Here is a 16,436-nt window from a genome sequence, read left to right as displayed (position 1 = left end):
GGCCCGCGCTGAAGATGGAGCTAACCTAGATCTGGTACAGCAGCGCACGCAAGGGGTAAAGGCCGCCGAGGCGGACGTGTTCCGAACCAGGCGCGACGGCTTCTGCACTATGTATTGTTCTCTCCGTGGTACCACAGGACTATTAATGATAGGTATTTACCGACCGCTTACTTCGGGGCCCTTCATACCCCGTATGGAAACCACCTCCCTCCCTGCCGGCCTTTCTACTCTTCTCCCCGGGCGGCGGAGGGAGGGCAAGCACCACGGAACGCTAGCGCCGGGGTCGGAGGGCGGGAGAACCGGAGTGCCGGAGAGCAGCACGGCGCAGCGGCCCGGTCAGGGAGGAGAGCGCTGCGGGAAGAGACGCTTCCGCCCGAGCGAGGCCTTCCGGGGCGGAGGTCACCATGGCGGCATCCTTGGCTCGGCTCGGCCTCCGGTCTGTGAAGCAGGTTCGGGTTCAATTCTGCCCCTTCGAGAAGAATGTGGAATCCACGAGGTACAAGGCGGAAGGACTGGGGACGGGAAGGGGGCGCGTCTTCCTCCCGCCGGGGATCTAGCCCCCTCGGCCGGGCGCTCAAGCAGTTTTCGCACCGCAGGACCTTCCTCCAGGCGGTGAGCAGCGAGAAGGTCCGTTCTACCAACCTTAACTGCTCGGTGATTGCGGACGTGAGGCACGACGGCTCCGAGCCCTGCGTGGACGTGCTGTTCGGTGGGCTCGGGCAGGGAGGCGGGCGGGAGGGGTGCCAGGAAGCCCGCGCGCCCTCAGCCCCGGCCCCGCCGTCCTCCCGGTGCCTGACTCGTTTGTTTCTTCCCCAGGAGACGGGCATCGCCTGATTATGCGCGGCGCCCACCTCACCGCCCAGGAAATGCTCACAGCCTTTGCCTCCCACATCCAGGCGAGGACTACGGCGGGGAGCGGGGACAAGCCCGGACCTGGTACCGGGCGCTGACAGCGCAGAAGAGCCCAACAAGCAGATTTTAGCTTTGGATTGCTAGGATAACTACCTAAAAAGAGCTCGAGAGACTTCATCACCAAGATCACCATCTTCAGGGGGAAAAGAGCGCCAAAAAAACAAAACAGCGAGAGCGAGCCCTGTGATTACTAATCTAACCCAACGTTTCTGGAACGAGACACGGATCAGATAGGGGTCTGGACAAACCTGAATTTATTTCTATTACCATAACTCCCTGCTTAACCGTTTTGAATTTGGCTTTTCCCATCACTCACTCAAGGTACCTCTTTTATCAGCCAAATCCAGTGCTGTTTTTCTTCGTCCTCATCTTACCATCTCAGTAGCGCCTGCCACTTAATTCACTCCATTATGGAACTTCTCTTCCTCTTGGGTCTTTTTTTTTTTTTTAAACCATAAAAGTGTACTATTCTTATCCTTAATTTTCTTTTCTATTCCTGGGGAATATTCCATATTCTTTTCTTTTCTATTCTCTGTCATAATTCAAACTACCCTTGGGTTAAATCCTACATCTCTGTTTAGCTCTAATCCCAACTGCTGTTATAGTCAGGTTATGTACTACGTACGGATTTCCTCCAAATCCCACAACACTGTCCAAAATAAAATTGTTAATCTTACATACACATATACTTGCCTCTTCTCCTGACGTTCCCATTTCTTTTAAAGGCACTTCATTCACTCAGCCTTCGAGGTGGGAAACCAGAGCATTATCTCTGGTTCTGCCCTCTCCTTTCCCTGCATATCCAGTCAGTAAGTTCAGAATATTCTGTCTTAAACAAAAGCTTCCAAAATGTTTTCTCTGTTCCCATTCACTTTCCTGCATCATTGTATTTTCCCACCCAGTCTCCTTTTTTGCTGAACATTTTTCCTCTGCTAAATTTTATCTTTTAAAGCACATCACTGTATTTATGTCACACTACTACTTGCTTCACACTGTACCTAATATGTTTTTCGTACCAGGTTACCACCCATTGGTATGGATCATCAAATTAATTTGGGATAAACCAGCCTTTAAAAAACAAAGTAAAATAGAATAAAAAAGTATCAGAGTGCGTGGCACAGGGAATGGGAAGTATTCTTTTTAGAAATTTAAGTTTTCAGCCTATAATCATGAATATATATATAATAGAAAATATGTATATATGTGTGTATCTGTGTATACTTGGTTGCAGTGTAGTATTATTTCTTACCAAGACAGGGTTGTAGAAAAAAGAAGGAGGTCTACTGGTTTAGACAACTTCAGAGTGCTCAGCTAGGCAATCAAGGATCTCTCAACACTGGCTACTGTATCTTTTGTCAGATACATTTTTCATGATTTTGCTGCAGCATTACTATATTGCTGCTCTGCTTAAAAAGGGTGCTATCTTCAAGAGTGGTTTTATTCCCATCCCACCCCCTTTAAAAAAGAAACTACCAAAAAACAACCTACCAGGAGGCAGTATGGTATAGTAAAGAGCCAAGAGCCAGAATTCCTGAGGTTGAAATCCTAACTTTGCCCCTAAGTAGCTCTGTGACTGTGGAACAATTAAGTCTCTCAGTGCCTGTTTCCTCATTAGTAAAATGGGAATAATAGTACCTATCTCTTAAAACTGCTGAGGATTACATGAGTTGGAATCTGTAAGGTGCCTAGGACATTACTAGGAGCATAAGTATTACCTAAGAGGCCTTATGCTATAGATGAAAGGATACTTACAACCTGGATTTTAGTTTACCATCTCGATGGTTAACTGGCTATTTTTTGTGGCCAGATTTTACCACTCTCTTTATCTGCAAAAATGTTGATGGTTCAAACGTTGCTGTAAATGTAGATTGAATGCTGGCACTGTGAACTTGAGTTTGGGGCCATTTTCTCTGTGTCCTTAGCACTTTGCAGAGTGCCTGATACCTAGCGTGCAATAAACATCTGTTGAGTTTACAAATATTTACTACCTACCTTTTACCTGTAACTGTGATTACTCCTGGCATACAACGATGAATAATGAAACCCAGGTATAAGTGCTACAATAGAGATGTGAACTAGATGCAATGGTAGCAGAAAGATAAAGACAGGATTGACCATTGGGATTGGTCAGGTGATTAGTGAAAGAGCAAAAAGTCTACCAGTGAAGGAGGGGCCAGATATCAGATTATAGCAAAATAGAAAGTGGACAGGCAACATGCAGTATTGGCTTTATACAATGAGTTTGGACGGGAAGTGTGGTAATAGCTAGAGTAGCATAATAGTGTTGAGTAGGGTTTTTTAAAGGAGGATAGGGACTTGTACTTTATAAAAATAACTTTTATGCCAAGCTGTTGGTGAGAAATAATTAACTGAATCAAAGTTGCTTTTCTGAGCCACCATCAAGTGTAATGTAAATTCTTCTAGATCCACCTGAGGTCCAGATGCTGCCTCCTTCCCACAGCTTTCCCTGACCTGGATATAATTGATCCTTCCCCTAAGCTTCTTTGCTTGGGTTGTAGAAAAGGAGAGAAAATGCATTCTTAAAATGCGTGCACCACCTTATGGCCTTTTAGGGTTCATCTAGATAAGGAATCCTAGGCTGAGATCTGACTTGTCTAAAGTCAGAGGGTTGCTTAAAGACACTTGGAACAGATCTCAGGCTTCCTCTTGGGTCCACTCTGGGGCACACCACTTAACTAGGAAAGAAGGCATGGGCGTGGGCAAAATGATCCAGATACACTTGGGCTCCAAGCTAGCCATTTTCTGGCTCTGGCCTGGGCCAAGTTGAATTTTCTAGGCCAGTTTTCAACTACTTGATTGGGGCGATTGACTGTAAAATACTCGGGATGGCGTGTCACGTTCTTAATACATAGTCATTTGAAAAACAGAACAAGCCAATGTGAGATTACTTTACTAGCCTGAGAAATCCGCGAGGGTGCCCAAGAAACGTTAACGCAGGAGACGGCCTTTTGCCACGCAGGTGGCGGCGGTTCCGTACTCGGAGACCTAATCTGACGTGGCGGGGCGGGACTTCCGACAGGAGGCGGAAGCGGAGCGGGAGGCACCGGCCGGCGGGGGAGGCCAGGCAGGACCCTGCAGCACATACCTCGGTGCTAGGATGGCTCGGGGCGAGCGGCGGCGCCGCGGAGCTCCTGTAGACGGAGCGCGGACAGCTGAAAGGGCGGCTCGGGGCGGCCCGGCACGACGGGGCGGTGAGGCCCGTGGCTTTGCCTGGAGAGCGGCTTTGGGCGTCGTGGTCCTGTCTCTGGCCCTGGGCTTGTCAGGATGCTGGCTGCTGGAGTGGCGCCGTGCACGCCGGGCGGTCACACTGCACTCTGCGCCCCCATCACTGCCTCCCGACTCTTCCAGCCCCGCGGTGGCCCCGGACCTCTTCTGGGGCACCTACCGCCCTCACGTCTACTTCGGCATGAAGACCCGCAGCCCGAAGCCCCTTCTCACCGGTAACTGGGCCTCGGGGAGGGCGGGCAGGCAGGCGAACTCTTAATCTGGGCGCCCCAGCTTCACGCCAGGGCAAGCGTGGGGAGGGGCGTGGTTCAGGAGAGTTATGAGGAGGGTTGACCCTGAAGTTCTCGGAGACCCAGAGGGACAGATCCCCTGCCCTCTCATTGACTTACGTGGCCGTTCTACCCCCAGGACTGATGTGGGCACAGCAAGGCGCCACCCCAGGGACCCCTAAGCTCAGGCACACGTGTGAGCAGGGGGACGGCGTGGGTCCCTATGGCTGGGAGTTCCACGACGGTCTCTCCTTCGGGCGGCAACACATCCAGGATGGGGCCTTAAAGCTCACCACTGAGTTCGTCAAGAGGCCTGGGGGTCAGCACGGAGGGGACTGGAGCTGGAGAGTGACTGTAGAGCCTCAGGTCAGGGCCTCAGGACACCCTTCCCCCCCAGCCCAGACTCCCTCCACCCTTTCTTTGCTGCTAGCAAACCGCAGTATGATGAGGCAGTTAACGGCAGGGGCTGAGTCTGGCTGCCTGGTCTGAATCTGGCTGCCTGCCTTAAACACTTGTCTATATGACCATCTCTATTTATTATCATAAGCCATGGTTTCTTAGTCTGCAAGATGGAGATACAAATAGCACTTAAGTCATAGGATTGTAAGAATGAAAGAAAATGATGTGTAGAGTTCTTAGGATAGTACATGACACAAAAGCACTCTGTTAATTCCCAGAGAACCCTACGCGCAAAGCTCCGTACCTCATCTCACTGGGTGCTTACTCTCACTGACCCTCAACACTATAGATGTATGTTTACCATGTTGCTCCTGCATGGTGCCCCTTTCAGTAAGGCTGAACTTTCAGGAGAGACTGCTAATCTAATGCTGTGTTTTTCTGTCCTCCTTGGTCACCCAGGCCTCAGGTACCTCTGCCCTCCCCTTGGTGTCCCTGTTCTTCTATGTGGTGACAGATGGCAAGGAAGTCCTAGTGCCAGAGGTTGGGGCCAAAGGGCAGTTGAAATTCATCAGTGGGCACTCCAGTGAACTTGGTGACTTCCGCTTTACACTTATGGCGCCAACCAATCCAGGGGATCTTGCCCCCAAGTATAGCAGGTAACTGGGGGAAGAGTGTGGGGTGATGGTTGGGGTAGTATGGATGCTGATGTAGCCTGATTTCTATCTCCCCCTCTTTCTACCAGTTATTTCCCTTCTCACTAGGCTCCATGTCCCCTACATTGCCAAACCCTTCCATCCCGACTCCCGGTCTCCTCTTACTTCTCTTTATAATGCTCACCATCCTCTCCTGAGTAATGTTTCCTATTTATCTTCTTCCCTTCAAGCTACAATGTCTTCTGGTCCTCCAACCCAGGACTTCCCTTGCTGACAGAGATGGTGAAGAGTCGCCTAAATAGCTGGTTTCAGCACCGGCCCCCAGGGGCTTCCCCTGAACGATACCTCGGCTTGCCAGGATCTCTGAAATGGGAGGACAAAGGCCCAAGTGGGCAAGGACAGGGACAAGGACAATTCTTGATACAACAGGTGACACTGAAAACCCCCTTTTCTGTGGAGTTGGTGTTTGAATCAGGCAGTGCCCGGGCAGGCAGAAGCCAAGCCCTGGAGCAGCTGTCAGGCAGCCTACTGACCCAAGCCCTGGAGAGCCATGCTGAAGCCTTTAGAGAACACTTTGAGAAGACTTTTCAACTGAAGGAGAAGGGCCTGAGCCTTGAGGAGCAGGCTTTGGGTCAGGTTGCCCTCAGTGGCCTCCTTGGTGGGATTGGCTACTTTTACGGACAAGGTCTGGTGTTGGCAGACATGGGGGTTGAGGGGTCTGAGCAGAAGGTGGACCCAGCCCTCTTTCCACCTGTCCCTCTTTTCACAGCAGTGCCCTCCCGGTCATTCTTCCCACGAGGCTTCCTTTGGGATGAGGGCTTTCACCAGTTGGTGGTCCAGAGGTGGGATCCCCGCCTTACCCGGGAGGTCCTAGGCCACTGGCTGGGGTTGCTCAATGCTGATGGCTGGATTGGACGGGAGCAGGTGCTAGGGGATGAGGCTCGAGCCCGGGTGCCCCCAGAATTCCTGGTGCAGAAGGCAGCCCACGCCAACCCCCCAACCCTGCTTTTGCCTGTAGCCCACATGCTAGAGGTTGGTGACCCTGCGGACTTTGCCTTCCTCCGCAGGGCCTTCCCCCGTCTGTGTGCCTGGTTCTCCTGGCTCCATAAGAGCCAGGCAGGCCCAGTGCCACTATCTTACCGCTGGCGAGGCCGGGACCCAGTCTTGCCAACCTTGTTGAACCCTAAGACGCTGCCTTCGGGGCTGGATGACTATCCCCGGGCTTCACACCCTTCAGTCAGTGAGCGGCACTTGGACCTGCGATGCTGGATGGCACTGGGTGCCCGTGTGCTGCTGCGGCTGGCAGAGCAGCTAGGAGAGGCTGAGGCAGCTGCGGAGCTGGGTCCACTGGCTGCATCACTGGAGGCAGAAGAGAACCTGGATGAGCTGCACTGGGCCCCAGAGCTAGGAGTCTTTGCAGACTTTGGGAACCACACAAAAGCGGTGCAGCTGAAGCCTCGGCCCCCTCAGGGGTTGGTGCGGGTAGTGGGCCGGCCCCACCCTCGCTTACAGTATGTGGATGCCTTGGGCTATGTCAGTCTTTTTCCCCTGCTCCTGAGGCTGCTGGACCCCAATTCCCCCCGCCTTGGGCCTCTGCTGGATGTTCTAGCTGACAGCCGCCATCTCTGGAGCCCGTTTGGCTTGCGCTCCCTTGCAGCTTCCAGCCCCTTTTATGGCCAGCGCAATTCAGAGCATGATCCTCCCTACTGGCGGGGTGCTGTGTGGCTCAATGTCAACTACTTGGCCTTAGGGGCCCTCTACCACTATGGTCATCTGGAGGGTCCCCACCAGGCCCAGGCTGCCAAGCTCCACCGTGAGCTCCGTACCAATGTGGTGGGCAATGTCTGGCGGCAGTATCAGGCCACGGGTTTCCTTTGGGAGCAGTATAGTGACCGGGATGGGCGGGGAATGGGGTGCCGCCCTTTCCAAGGCTGGACCAGCCTTGTCCTACTGGCCATGGCTGAAGACTACTAAAGAGGGAGGATGAGAGGGGTGCCAGGCCCCCAGTCTGGATTAGAGGGACAAGGTCTCTAGCTTCTACCCCCCCAGCCCTCAGATACTAGTGCTTCAAATCCTTCTCAGCTCATCTCAGGTGTCTCCTTCCTGTCATCCCACATAGCCCTGGGGTGAATGTGAATTCAGAGTCTATTTTTTCTAAATAAATTGGAAAACCACGCCAGACTCTATTCTTTTGCCAGCTCTGCCTCACCAAGAAGTTCCAGCTCAGTCCAGACCTTAGGGCTGCCTCCTGTTTTTCAGAGGAGGGTAGGAAAAGTGGCATTACATGTTCCCTCCAAATCCAGCTAGGTCAAGTTGAGCAATGCAGCAAGTTGAGCACTAGTCCATTGAGCACCAGTCCACCCAAATTCACAAGCAGCTGGTTCACATCTCTTTAATGAGATCAAAGGCTCCTGTGTGTTTTTTGGGGGTAGAGCTAGCACAGTCCCCCAAACACTGCCACTCTTTTCAAGACTCCACCCCTTTCAGGCAGATTAGAAGTGGCAGGGAGAGGCCAAGAGAACTTGGGCCCAGGGCAGTTTCTGGTGGGCAAGTAATCCACCCTCCCAAAACTGTTTATGGGATGTCCCCTTCACTGGAAGCTAGCTCCACAGGGGAGGCCTGGGGTACAGGATTGAGGGGCAGCACACAAGGGTCCTCCAGATCTGGTGGGGTGGCACCAGCCCTAGCCTCCTTGACTGGCTTGCCCTCGCTAGAGTCAGGACAAGGGCAGAGCTCAATACCTGAGTCACCAGTCAGGCGGCGATAGCGGCAGGAAGGGGGTGTGGGGGTAGGGCTCATCCCAGCCCCTGGCTCACCCTCCTGATGAGGGGGTGCACTCTGGTGGGAGGAACCACCTTCCACATTTGTTCCCTCGCAGGGGGCAGGGCAGCTAGAAGCAGAGGAGCGGCAGGTGCGTTCACTGGAAGCAGTCAAGGGGCAGCCTGAGGCTGCAGTGTAAGGAGGTGGTGGTGTGCCCGGCCGGTGAACCACATCCTCATAGGCTGGGGGTTTGAAGGTGCTGAGGAGGCCTGCGGGAAAGAATGGCATGGTTGGTGGGGCACCCAGAGGTGGGGTAGTGGTATCTCTAGTATTAGGAAAAGTTTGCTTTGAAATTTCTGAAAAGGGAATGTGTGGATGATTCCAGGTTCTGGGTTGGGAGAGGCTGCTGGCAGTGAGCCCAGAGCCTCCAGCCACTCACGAAGGTCAAGCAGCGAACCGGTGGGGACAGGGCCAACTCCATGGCATGCCCCATGGTAGGCTAACAAGTTGATCTCACGCTGCCGCTGCTGTTGTTGCAGCCGGAGCTTAGCTCGTCGATGACGGAAGGCGCAACAGCAGCTAAAGAGGATGAGGACAGTCCAGAGCAGCCAGAACCCTGCAAGGGGTGAGGAGGGAGGGTCTTAGCTACCTCCCAGGCATGGAAAGGTCCATGAAGGCAGGAATTTTGAGGCCCAAGGGAGGGTGGGCAGAAGGACCCAAGAACAGCCCCCTTGGAGACTCACACCAGAGCTCATAGTAGTAGGTGCAGCAGCCCGTCTCCCCGCAGCAGTGACCACTCTCACAGAGGTAGGGCTGGTTGTTCACTCCTGGGCACAGCTCTCGAAGCTGGGAGCAAGGAGGCACTTAGAACCAAGGGAGATTCCAGCCCCAGCCCCAGGCACTGTCCACCCCCACCCCACTGCATGCAAGGGCACAGTCCCACTCGCTGAGCCAAGTTGAGCTCAGAGAGATTTGTGGGGAGGGAAAGAGTGATGGTGAGAGGAGTGTTGGAACATCTGAAGGGCTGTTGACGTGGAAGAGGATTTGGAACATTAGGAATCTGTCTAGAGAACAAGATGCAAGGTGTGGACATACAAAGAGACAGATTTCAGTTCTGCATATGGAGACTTCTCTCACACTCAGGCTGGTTCCCCAGGGTGTTTTCTGTTAAGGGAGTGTTTGGGCAGAAGCCAGAGGGCAATCTGAGCTATCTCAAAGTCTTAAACAATGGGTAAAGGGTTTAAGGTAATTTCAATGCTAAAATGCTCTCCTTACCCGCCCCCCACCCAATGCCTCCCCACCCCCAAGCCGGATCTTTCCACCCGTGGGTCTCAGGCTTCCTAGGGTAGAGGAAGGGCCATATGAGTCCCAGAGCAGTGCTCCCAACCAGATGGGATTGCTGTGGATGATAAAGGATGGCATCCAGGGCGCGAGTCTGGGTTCCAGCTCTTCTCCAAATTGCTCCCTCAAGAGAAGACGCTGCCGGACTCTGTTGTGACAATAGGCACACAGAAAAACATCACAAATAACTGTTGTAAGACAGAGGGAGCTTCCCTGGGCCTCACTATGTCTTTGGTCACTGGAGAGCCACTGCAAGCTTCCACTGCAGCCATGGGATGGGAGTCTATGGAGTTGCAGGCAAAGTCAACTGCGTCTACGTTACAAAGTTTAGACAAAGAGTAGAAGGGACATATTTAGGAACTTCACAGTATCTTTGGCTACGTGAGTTCCTCCCCAACCCCCCAAAAGGTAGGGACAAGGAGAGGGGATAGAGAAATAAATGGCTGTCGTGATAGGCTTTTGGAGCAGTTGGGATACCTGCTGTTGCGGCACGCGAAGTGCCCCCCAGGCCTCCTCGCTGCCGTTCCCGCTGCTGGCCTGAGCCATGCCTCCACCTACAGCCCCTTGTAGACCACAGCCTCCTCTATCGCCAGGCGCCCCGCCCCTGCCACCTCTGCCGCCACCGCCATGGCCCCTGCCCGGCCCATCTTCGCTGCCGCCACCATCACTCCGCGGCTGGAGCTTCCATCCGGGGCGAGCTCTGCCAACTAGGACCCAGATTGCTCGGCCCTACCAATCGGCAACGCCCGCCGGCGGACGGGCCAATAGGAACGGGCCGGAGGGCTCTCCCGGCGACCAATCCACAGCCGCGCCTCCGCCGCTCGCCCAGACAACAGGAGCTCGCCCAGACAAAGAGTGGGGCAAGGTTCGACCCTGCCCCTGACTGACAGCGGCAACAGCCAATACGGACAACGGAACGGGCTCCGCGTTATCAGCCAATGAACGGCCGTCCAGGAAAGCAAATTTTCCACTGATTGGCTTGAGCGTTATTTCCGAGGATGACGACGGAGGCCCAACCGAGCCAGGTGACCCCACTGGAAGAGGCGAGGCGAGGCGAGGCGGGGCGGGGCGGTGTCCCCAAAAGTCCGCCCAAGTCTTCTCGCTGCCTGGAGGCCATGTTCCCCGGAGTCGACGCAATCTCCCGAGGGGGCAAAATGTGTGTACGGGGCATTGGCCTGCCCATAGCCCATTTCCCCAGCTCTGTACAAGTCGAGGCACCGGATTAAATTTAATAGGGTGGGGAAAAGAATGAAAACCCGGCAGGGGAGAGGGCGCAGAGTCCGGGTTAGGTAAGGACCTTAAGTAGCCAAAAGGGGGGACCCGGGGCCCTCGGGCCCTCCAAGCCGCATCTGCAGGTTGATGCGGTAGCACTGAAGGCTGCAGAGCGCCTGGCCCGTGCGCGAGCAGGCGTAGCGGCGTGGGTGCGGGCAGCCGGGGACGGAGCACCGAGGAGGAGGGCCAGATGGGGACGGCCGCTGAGACACTGGCGCGGGGGCGGGGATGCCTGGCGGGAAGGAAAGGGTGGAACCCTGGGCCCCGCTGCTGTAGCGCACCATTGGGGCCGGGGCCGCCGTGCGCCCTCCCCGTCGCTCGCCCCGCGCTGCCCCTCGGCCTCCCCGCCCGCTGGGCGCCGCGGTCTTGGTGAGGCGCTCGATAGTCTGGTTCTTGTGCTCCTCCGCCCGCCGAGCCGCCTGCAGCCGTCTCTTTCGCGCCCTCTCCTCCCGCTTCAGCAGCATCTCCTCGGTGAGGGCCGGGGCCGGGCAGCCCCCAGCCACAGGTAGCGGCAACATCGGGGAAGGCTGACTCCGCGCCTTCTGGAGTAGAGCTCGCTGGGGAGAGACAGACCGAGTGGTGTCAGGGAGGCGAGGTCGGCCCAAGCGGGGGAAGGGAAGTGGGGGTCCGGGAAGCAAGGTCTTGTGGAGCGCTGGCCTTGAGAGAAGGGGTGGAATTAGCACCCCTCTCCAGGTGCCTTACTGCTGCCTCCTCCCAGATCTCCAGACTGTCATCTTTAGGTCCCTGACTCTAAAGAAGAAAAGCATTAACGTTTCCTACCTGCCCTAAGTACCAAAACTCTGTTTACCACCTCTCCAGAGGTTTTTTTTTGCTTTTTTGTTTTGTTTTGTTTTAAATCTTTTCATCTCGGTGGATAGCATCAATTAGATAACTGGCCAAGCTCCAAACTCAGGGTTACCCTTGATTCTTCTTTTCTCCCTGCTCCCTCACTCCCAACAAGTATCTATGTCCAAAATATATCAAGAATCCATCCGATTTCCTCCATTTCCACAACTTCACCTTGGTTTGATCCATGACCATCTCACCTGACCCCTTCAACAGCTTCCTGGCAGGTCTTGCTTTTCTACTCCTTATCTCCACTGAGAAGCCAAAGTAATCTACTGAAATATAAATCAAATCTATCATTTCCTGCATATACCCCTTTCATGCTTTAGTCACACTTTTCTCCTTGACCACTACTGGCCATGTTTCACTCTCAAGGTCTTTGCAGCTGCTGGTCTCTGCCTGAAAAGCTCCAGTATTGGCAATGTAATCTCATCAGAGAGGTCTTCCCTGACTTCCCTACCTAATGTTGTCTCTTACCACCACTTTCTATTTCATTACCCTATTTTTGTTATAAACTGTGCTTTTCAAAATTATTTACTTACTCCTCTCCCTCCAACACACACACACACAAGAACAGCAGCTCCATGAGAACAGAAACCTCTTTTTTTTCACCACTGATATTCCCATTGCCCAGCAACATTCTTGGGACATAGGAGGTTCTCAATATATATTCAACTAGTGAATGAAGAATGAACTCACTTACCTGTCGAGCAGTGAGCAACCGTTCATTGATTTCCTTCTTGAGATCTCCATTGTCATCTAGCTCCCCCTTCTCCAAGGCATCCAGCCACCTCTGTTCCTCCTCTTCCTCTTGACCCCCTAAGCCCCCTGACAAGTCCCGAAGTGGGGAGGGGGACAGATTACTGTCTTCATCTGGAAAGTAAAGTTAGAGAGCTAAAAGTAAAATTGTTCAAGTGGAGAACCCTAATTTGGCCAAGTTAATACTGAGACACTCAAAAGTCTCACCCTCCTCAGAACCAACCCTCTTCCTTTAACCAGGTATAATGAGAAACCCAGTTTCCCCACCTCCAGATCCTTCTCACCCAGCCAGGCACGGTACTGCTCAAGGGGGACTCCTTCCATAGGTTCCTCTTCGTTGTCCACAACCATAAGGGGAGAGGGTGAACGAGGACCCTCAGGGATCACAGTGAAAGTAGGAACACTGCAGAGAAGCAAAGCTGTGTAAGTTGAACAGTTCTGTCCTCCTGCTTGGCAGCTACAACTAGCATTACCCTATACCCTCTTGGGTCTGCCCTGAAGTCAGTACCCATACTCTGTCTACCGGAAAGCCCAGCCAGTTCCTCCTACTACCTCTGCCTGCTCCTAAAGTTCCCCAAGTAAAACTTTGGCTTTCTTGGCCTCACCTCTTGGTGCCCAGGATCTGCCCACCCAGTTTGATTTTGAGTTTAAGCTGGGGCTTGGCAGGTGACGGCTGCGTCGGCCCAGCCTCCTCTTCCTGGTGGTGTTTCTTCTTGTGTTTTTTCTTGTGCTTCTTGTGCTTTTTCTTGTGCACTCCATGGCTGTGGGCACCCGCCAGACTCAATTCCAGCGCTTCCCCTGCGTAAGGAGAGCCTGTCAACGGTGTACGACAAGAGCGGGGCAGGGAGAGCCCTGAAGAACCCCATCCGCCCAGGGGCCTCACTTGTCCAGCGGTACACGCAGTTACCATAACAACACCCCGCCTTTCTCCTTCCCACCTGTGGCGAAATACCCAGGAGGCTCGGAAGAGCAAAAAAACGGGGGGCTCCTTTTCTACGAACGTCCACCTTGCTTTATCCACCCGCGCTTACCCGGTTCAGGGGCTTCCATAGCCCCGGAGGTGCTCCCGCGCCGCCACAGCTTACTCATAGGGTCTTGCAAGGAAAAGGGGACTGGAAATGGTAGGGACACAGGCTGACATGCCTTTTCCGCCCCGCGGAAGAACCGACTCCAGCCAAACAACAGGCTACTTCCGGTGCATCGCAACCATGCTTGTGCGGGGCACGCGCTGTGGCTAAAAATCCTCCCTGAGAAACAATGAGGGTTCTGATAAAGGTTCCGGGCCCTCCGAGGCCGGGACTGCTCAAAGGGGCGCTCGGCTTTCCCCTCGCTCCACCTCCGCACGCTCGATTCCAGAACCCAGCGCGGGCGATTCAGTTATGATTGCACTCAAACGTGGTGAGCACATACTCTGGGCCAAATTCAGGGTTTAAGCAACGAGGCTACAAAGATGAATATGAACACTTTCCCCTGCTTTTGAGGAGCTCACAGTGCCCTGGAGGAGTACCGGAGAAACTACACTGCGAGCAGAATGGCAGAAGGGCTTCATAGTGCAAGTGCCCTAGGAGCAAAGCAAACGATATTTAAGTCTAATTTCTCATCAGTAGAGAAATGGATAAATGAATGATGGTGAATTTATACAATCTGGAACTCTCTATTGGTAACAAAAGTTAGCATTGGAAACAATCTAAGTGTCCTTCTAATGAAATACCAAAATAATTTGGTGCGTGGATTTGGTATATTCATACAACTGCAGCTACGCTGCTCTTCAAAGGAATGCTACCCGAACTAGTGACAGCAATTCTGATGGGTGACTGGGGAACAAAGGTGAAGGGAGACTTTCTTTTTCTTTTTTAATATTTTATTTACTTATTCATGAGAAACAGAGAGAGACGGAGATTTTTAAAAATTTATTTATTTATTTATTTATTTATTTGACACAGAGAGAGAGAGAGAGCACAAGCAGGTGCAGTGGCAGAGGGAGAAGAAGCAGGCTCTCTGCTAAGCAGGGAGCCTGACTCAGGCTCTATACCAAGACCCTGGGGTCATGACCTGAGCGGAAGGAGGCAACACTTAACCCACTGAGCCACCCAGGTGCCCCTTCCTCCTGCCTCTTAAAATAATCTTATTCTTAAAAATAATTTTTTTTTGAGAGAGAGAGAAAGCACGCATGTGAGAGAGAGAGAGAGAGAGAGAGAGAGGAAAGGTGAGTTTCAATATGATGTGATCCCATTTAAAAAATGTAATATGCTTCTATATACACAGGAAAAAAATGAGGAATATATACTACACCTTAATGTGGTTATCTTTAGAGCTGGGGTTGGGGAGGGGTCCTTGGCTGGATCAGTCTTTGGAGCATGTGACTTGATCTTGGGGTCCTGAGTTTGAACCCCATGTTGGGTGTGGATCCTACTTTAAGAAAATGAAGAAGTTGGGGTTGGAGAACTTCCATTGTCTAGGTCTATAATGCATTTTCTTAATGCATTATATTATAGAATATAATGCATATTCTTAATGCAGTCAGTATATATCACATTTATAATTAGAAAAATATACCACCTAAATACATATTTAAATATGTACAAGATGTATGTCTGAGTAAGGTAGCATCAGTGAACAAAGAAAGAACTGATTCAAGAGACATTTCAGTGACAAAATTAAAAGGAACCAATGAAATTATATATGGGAATTTCAGGAAGAAGTCAATGTTGTATAATGATTAAGATTAACAGAATGGACTTTGGAATCAGACAAGCCTATTATAATAAACCCAGTTCCACTATTAGCTGTATTATCTTGAACTCAAAAGTTATTTAAGCTCTCTGAACCCTAGATTTCAGCCTTGTAAGATGGAATGAAGGAGGATCTACTTTAGAGGGTTCTTTCAAGGAAAAAAGCAAATCAAGAATGCAAAGCACCTAATATCTGAGAAACAGTGGATGTTCAGTAAGCAAATGACAACAATAATAAATGACTTCTGCATTTCTAGCCCAAGTATTTAGAGGGAGCATGGTGTTTAAGATAAGAAAGAGAACACAGGAAGAGAAGCAAGTAAGAGAATCAGTGTTGCCCATGGTGAATTTGAAGTGCCTGAGGTATTGCCCAGATAGAGATGGAATACTGCCAGGAGAAGCCAGTGCAAAAGGTGTGAGTGGGAATATAACAGCATAGTAACAGAGGTACCCCCAAAGGTATTGGGGAGAGATGAGACATTCCAGAATGAACAAACAGATGAAGAGGAAAGGATCAGGAACAGACTTGAGTGAGCACCTGTCCCGGACAGGTAGGCCGAGCGGCCAGGCAGAGTTGACAATAGAAGTCAGGAGAGGTAAGAAAGGCACCCCAGGGCAGACAGTATATGCAGACCAAGGCTAAATCAGTTGTGTATTGTCCTGCAGAGGACTGGCTGAACTCCTAGGAGAGGATGCTTTCTAGTAGGGTGTGAAGGCAATAGTGTTGTATCATCAGGAGTTCAAGTGAGAGATCACCTGCAGTTAGTGTTTGTCAAACACATTATAGTCTGTAACCTGTTTGCATTGCCCTTCTCTCCCTTGATCCCCATGGCAGCTCCATAAGAGAGATACTATTATTCCCTAATAAAGAAACTGAGGCTCAGAGCAGTTAAATGATTTGGCCAAAGTCACATTGTTAGGGAGTGGTAGAGCCAGCCTCCAACAGAGGCTTCCTGACACCAGCCCCAGAGGTGTTTCCTCAACATCCTGATGCCCAGAAGGGAGGAAGTGGCGACAGCCAGTAGCCCCTGGCTGCATTATTTTGTTTTGGTTTGGTTTTGCTTTGTTTAGAGTAGAAGAGATTTGAGCATGTTTGTAGGCTAAAAGGAAAAGCTTTACTCTTCTGAAAAAGTTCTTAGCCTTATTTTTTAAATATAATGTATTTCAAAATAATTGCAAACATACAGAAAAGTTGCAGGAAGAATACAAAGTTTCTTACTTCCTAAAATCAGATTCTCCAATTGTTA

The 16,436-nt window shown here is 51.7% G+C and overlaps 4 protein-coding genes across 7 annotated transcripts; 2 read left to right on the top strand and 2 right to left on the bottom strand.

Annotated features, from left to right (window-relative positions):
- Positions 1 to 383: 383 nt before the first annotated feature.
- On the top strand, positions 384 to 1,598 carry MRPL53 (mitochondrial ribosomal protein L53). The gene is made up of 3 exons (XM_072769966.1): positions 384 to 496; positions 597 to 709; positions 817 to 1,598. The coding sequence occupies exons 1-3, from the start codon at positions 405 to 407 to the stop codon at positions 948 to 950; spliced, it is 339 nt and encodes a 112-aa protein (XP_072626067.1). The 5' UTR covers positions 384 to 404; the 3' UTR covers positions 951 to 1,598.
- A 2,307-nt stretch (positions 1,599 to 3,905) lies between these two features.
- Positions 3,906 to 7,653, top strand: MOGS (mannosyl-oligosaccharide glucosidase). The gene is made up of 4 exons (XM_072769909.1): positions 3,906 to 4,373; positions 4,567 to 4,793; positions 5,286 to 5,482; positions 5,710 to 7,653. The coding sequence occupies exons 1-4, from the start codon at positions 4,031 to 4,033 to the stop codon at positions 7,451 to 7,453; spliced, it is 2,511 nt and encodes an 836-aa protein (XP_072626010.1). The 5' UTR covers positions 3,906 to 4,030; the 3' UTR covers positions 7,454 to 7,653.
- A 204-nt stretch (positions 7,654 to 7,857) lies between these two features.
- WBP1 (WW domain binding protein 1) lies at positions 7,858 to 10,639 on the bottom strand. 3 transcript variants are annotated; one of them, XM_072769961.1, is made up of 5 exons: positions 10,058 to 10,639; positions 9,805 to 9,893; positions 8,983 to 9,085; positions 8,679 to 8,855; positions 7,858 to 8,508 (listed from the first exon to the last, which is right to left on the bottom strand). In XM_072769961.1, exons 2-5 carry the CDS (start codon positions 9,850 to 9,852, stop codon positions 8,054 to 8,056), a joined length of 783 nt encoding a protein of 260 aa, XP_072626062.1. In that variant the 5' UTR covers positions 9,853 to 9,893; positions 10,058 to 10,639; the 3' UTR covers positions 7,858 to 8,053. The 3 variants fall into 3 exon arrangements, with proteins under 3 accessions (XP_072626062.1, XP_072626060.1, XP_072626061.1); XM_072769959.1 differs by lacking the exon at positions 9,805 to 9,893 and adding an exon at positions 9,627 to 9,728; XM_072769960.1 differs by lacking the exon at positions 9,805 to 9,893.
- Positions 10,640 to 10,789: 150 nt separating this feature from the next.
- INO80B (INO80 complex subunit B) lies at positions 10,790 to 13,653 on the bottom strand. 2 transcript variants are annotated; one of them, XM_072769954.1, is made up of 6 exons: positions 13,489 to 13,651; positions 13,063 to 13,255; positions 12,742 to 12,860; positions 12,402 to 12,571; positions 11,211 to 11,409; positions 10,790 to 11,077 (listed from the first exon to the last, which is right to left on the bottom strand). In XM_072769954.1, exons 1-6 carry the CDS (start codon positions 13,544 to 13,546, stop codon positions 10,866 to 10,868), a joined length of 951 nt encoding a protein of 316 aa, XP_072626055.1. In that variant the 5' UTR covers positions 13,547 to 13,651; the 3' UTR covers positions 10,790 to 10,865. The 2 variants fall into 2 exon arrangements, with proteins under 2 accessions (XP_072626055.1, XP_072626054.1); XM_072769953.1 differs by having other exon boundaries at positions 10,790 to 11,409; positions 13,489 to 13,653.
- Positions 13,654 to 16,436: the final 2,783 nt, after the last annotated feature.

The sequence above is a fragment of the Canis lupus genome, chromosome 12 (assembly GCF_048164855.1).
Source record: "Canis lupus baileyi chromosome 12, mCanLup2.hap1, whole genome shotgun sequence".
NCBI classification, from domain to species: Eukaryota; Metazoa; Chordata; class Mammalia; order Carnivora; family Canidae; genus Canis; species Canis lupus.
The sequence above is the reverse complement of the archived record's forward strand: the minus strand, read 5'-3'. Positions and strand labels throughout refer to the sequence as shown.

What these genes read in the sequence shown, in the direction of transcription:
- MOGS (XM_072769909.1), top strand. Translation starts at nt 4,031, where the DNA reads ATGGCTCGGGGCGAGCGGCGGCGCCGCGGAGCTCCTGTAGACGGAGCG. An exon ending in CCCGAAGCCCCTTCTCACCG is followed by an intron (nt 4,374 to 4,566) that starts GTAACTGGGCCT and finishes TTCTACCCCCAG; the next exon opens with GACTGATGTGGGCACAGCAA. An exon ending in CTTGCCCCCAAGTATAGCAG is followed by an intron (nt 5,483 to 5,709) that starts GTAACTGGGGGA and finishes CTTCCCTTCAAG; the next exon opens with CTACAATGTCTTCTGGTCCT.
- MRPL53 (XM_072769966.1), top strand. Translation starts at nt 405, where the DNA reads ATGGCGGCATCCTTGGCTCGGCTCGGCCTCCGGTCTGTGAAGCAGGTT. An exon ending in AAGAATGTGGAATCCACGAG is followed by an intron (nt 497 to 596) that starts GTACAAGGCGGA and finishes TTCGCACCGCAG; the next exon opens with GACCTTCCTCCAGGCGGTGA. An exon ending in CTGCGTGGACGTGCTGTTCG is followed by an intron (nt 710 to 816) that starts GTGGGCTCGGGC and finishes TTTCTTCCCCAG; the next exon opens with GAGACGGGCATCGCCTGATT.
- INO80B (XM_072769953.1), bottom strand. Translation starts at nt 13,546, where the DNA reads ATGAGTAAGCTGTGGCGGCGCGGGAGCACCTCCGGGGCTATGGAAGCC. An exon ending in TATGGAAGCCCCTGAACCGG is followed by an intron (nt 13,256 to 13,488) that starts GTAAGCGCGGGT and finishes CTCCTTACGCAG; the next exon opens with GGGAAGCGCTGGAATTGAGT. An exon ending in CAGATCCTGGGCACCAAGAG is followed by an intron (nt 12,861 to 13,062) that starts GTGAGGCCAAGA and finishes GCTTCTCTGCAG; the next exon opens with TGTTCCTACTTTCACTGTGA.
- WBP1 (XM_072769959.1), bottom strand. Translation starts at nt 10,126, where the DNA reads ATGGCTCAGGCCAGCAGCGGGAACGGCAGCGAGGAGGCCTGGGGGGCA. An exon ending in ATCCACAGCAATCCCATCTG is followed by an intron (nt 9,086 to 9,626) that starts GTTGGGAGCACT and finishes CCTTGCTCCCAG; the next exon opens with CTTCGAGAGCTGTGCCCAGG. An exon ending in CTACTACTATGAGCTCTGGT is followed by an intron (nt 8,856 to 8,982) that starts GTGAGTCTCCAA and finishes CACCCCTTGCAG; the next exon opens with GGTTCTGGCTGCTCTGGACT.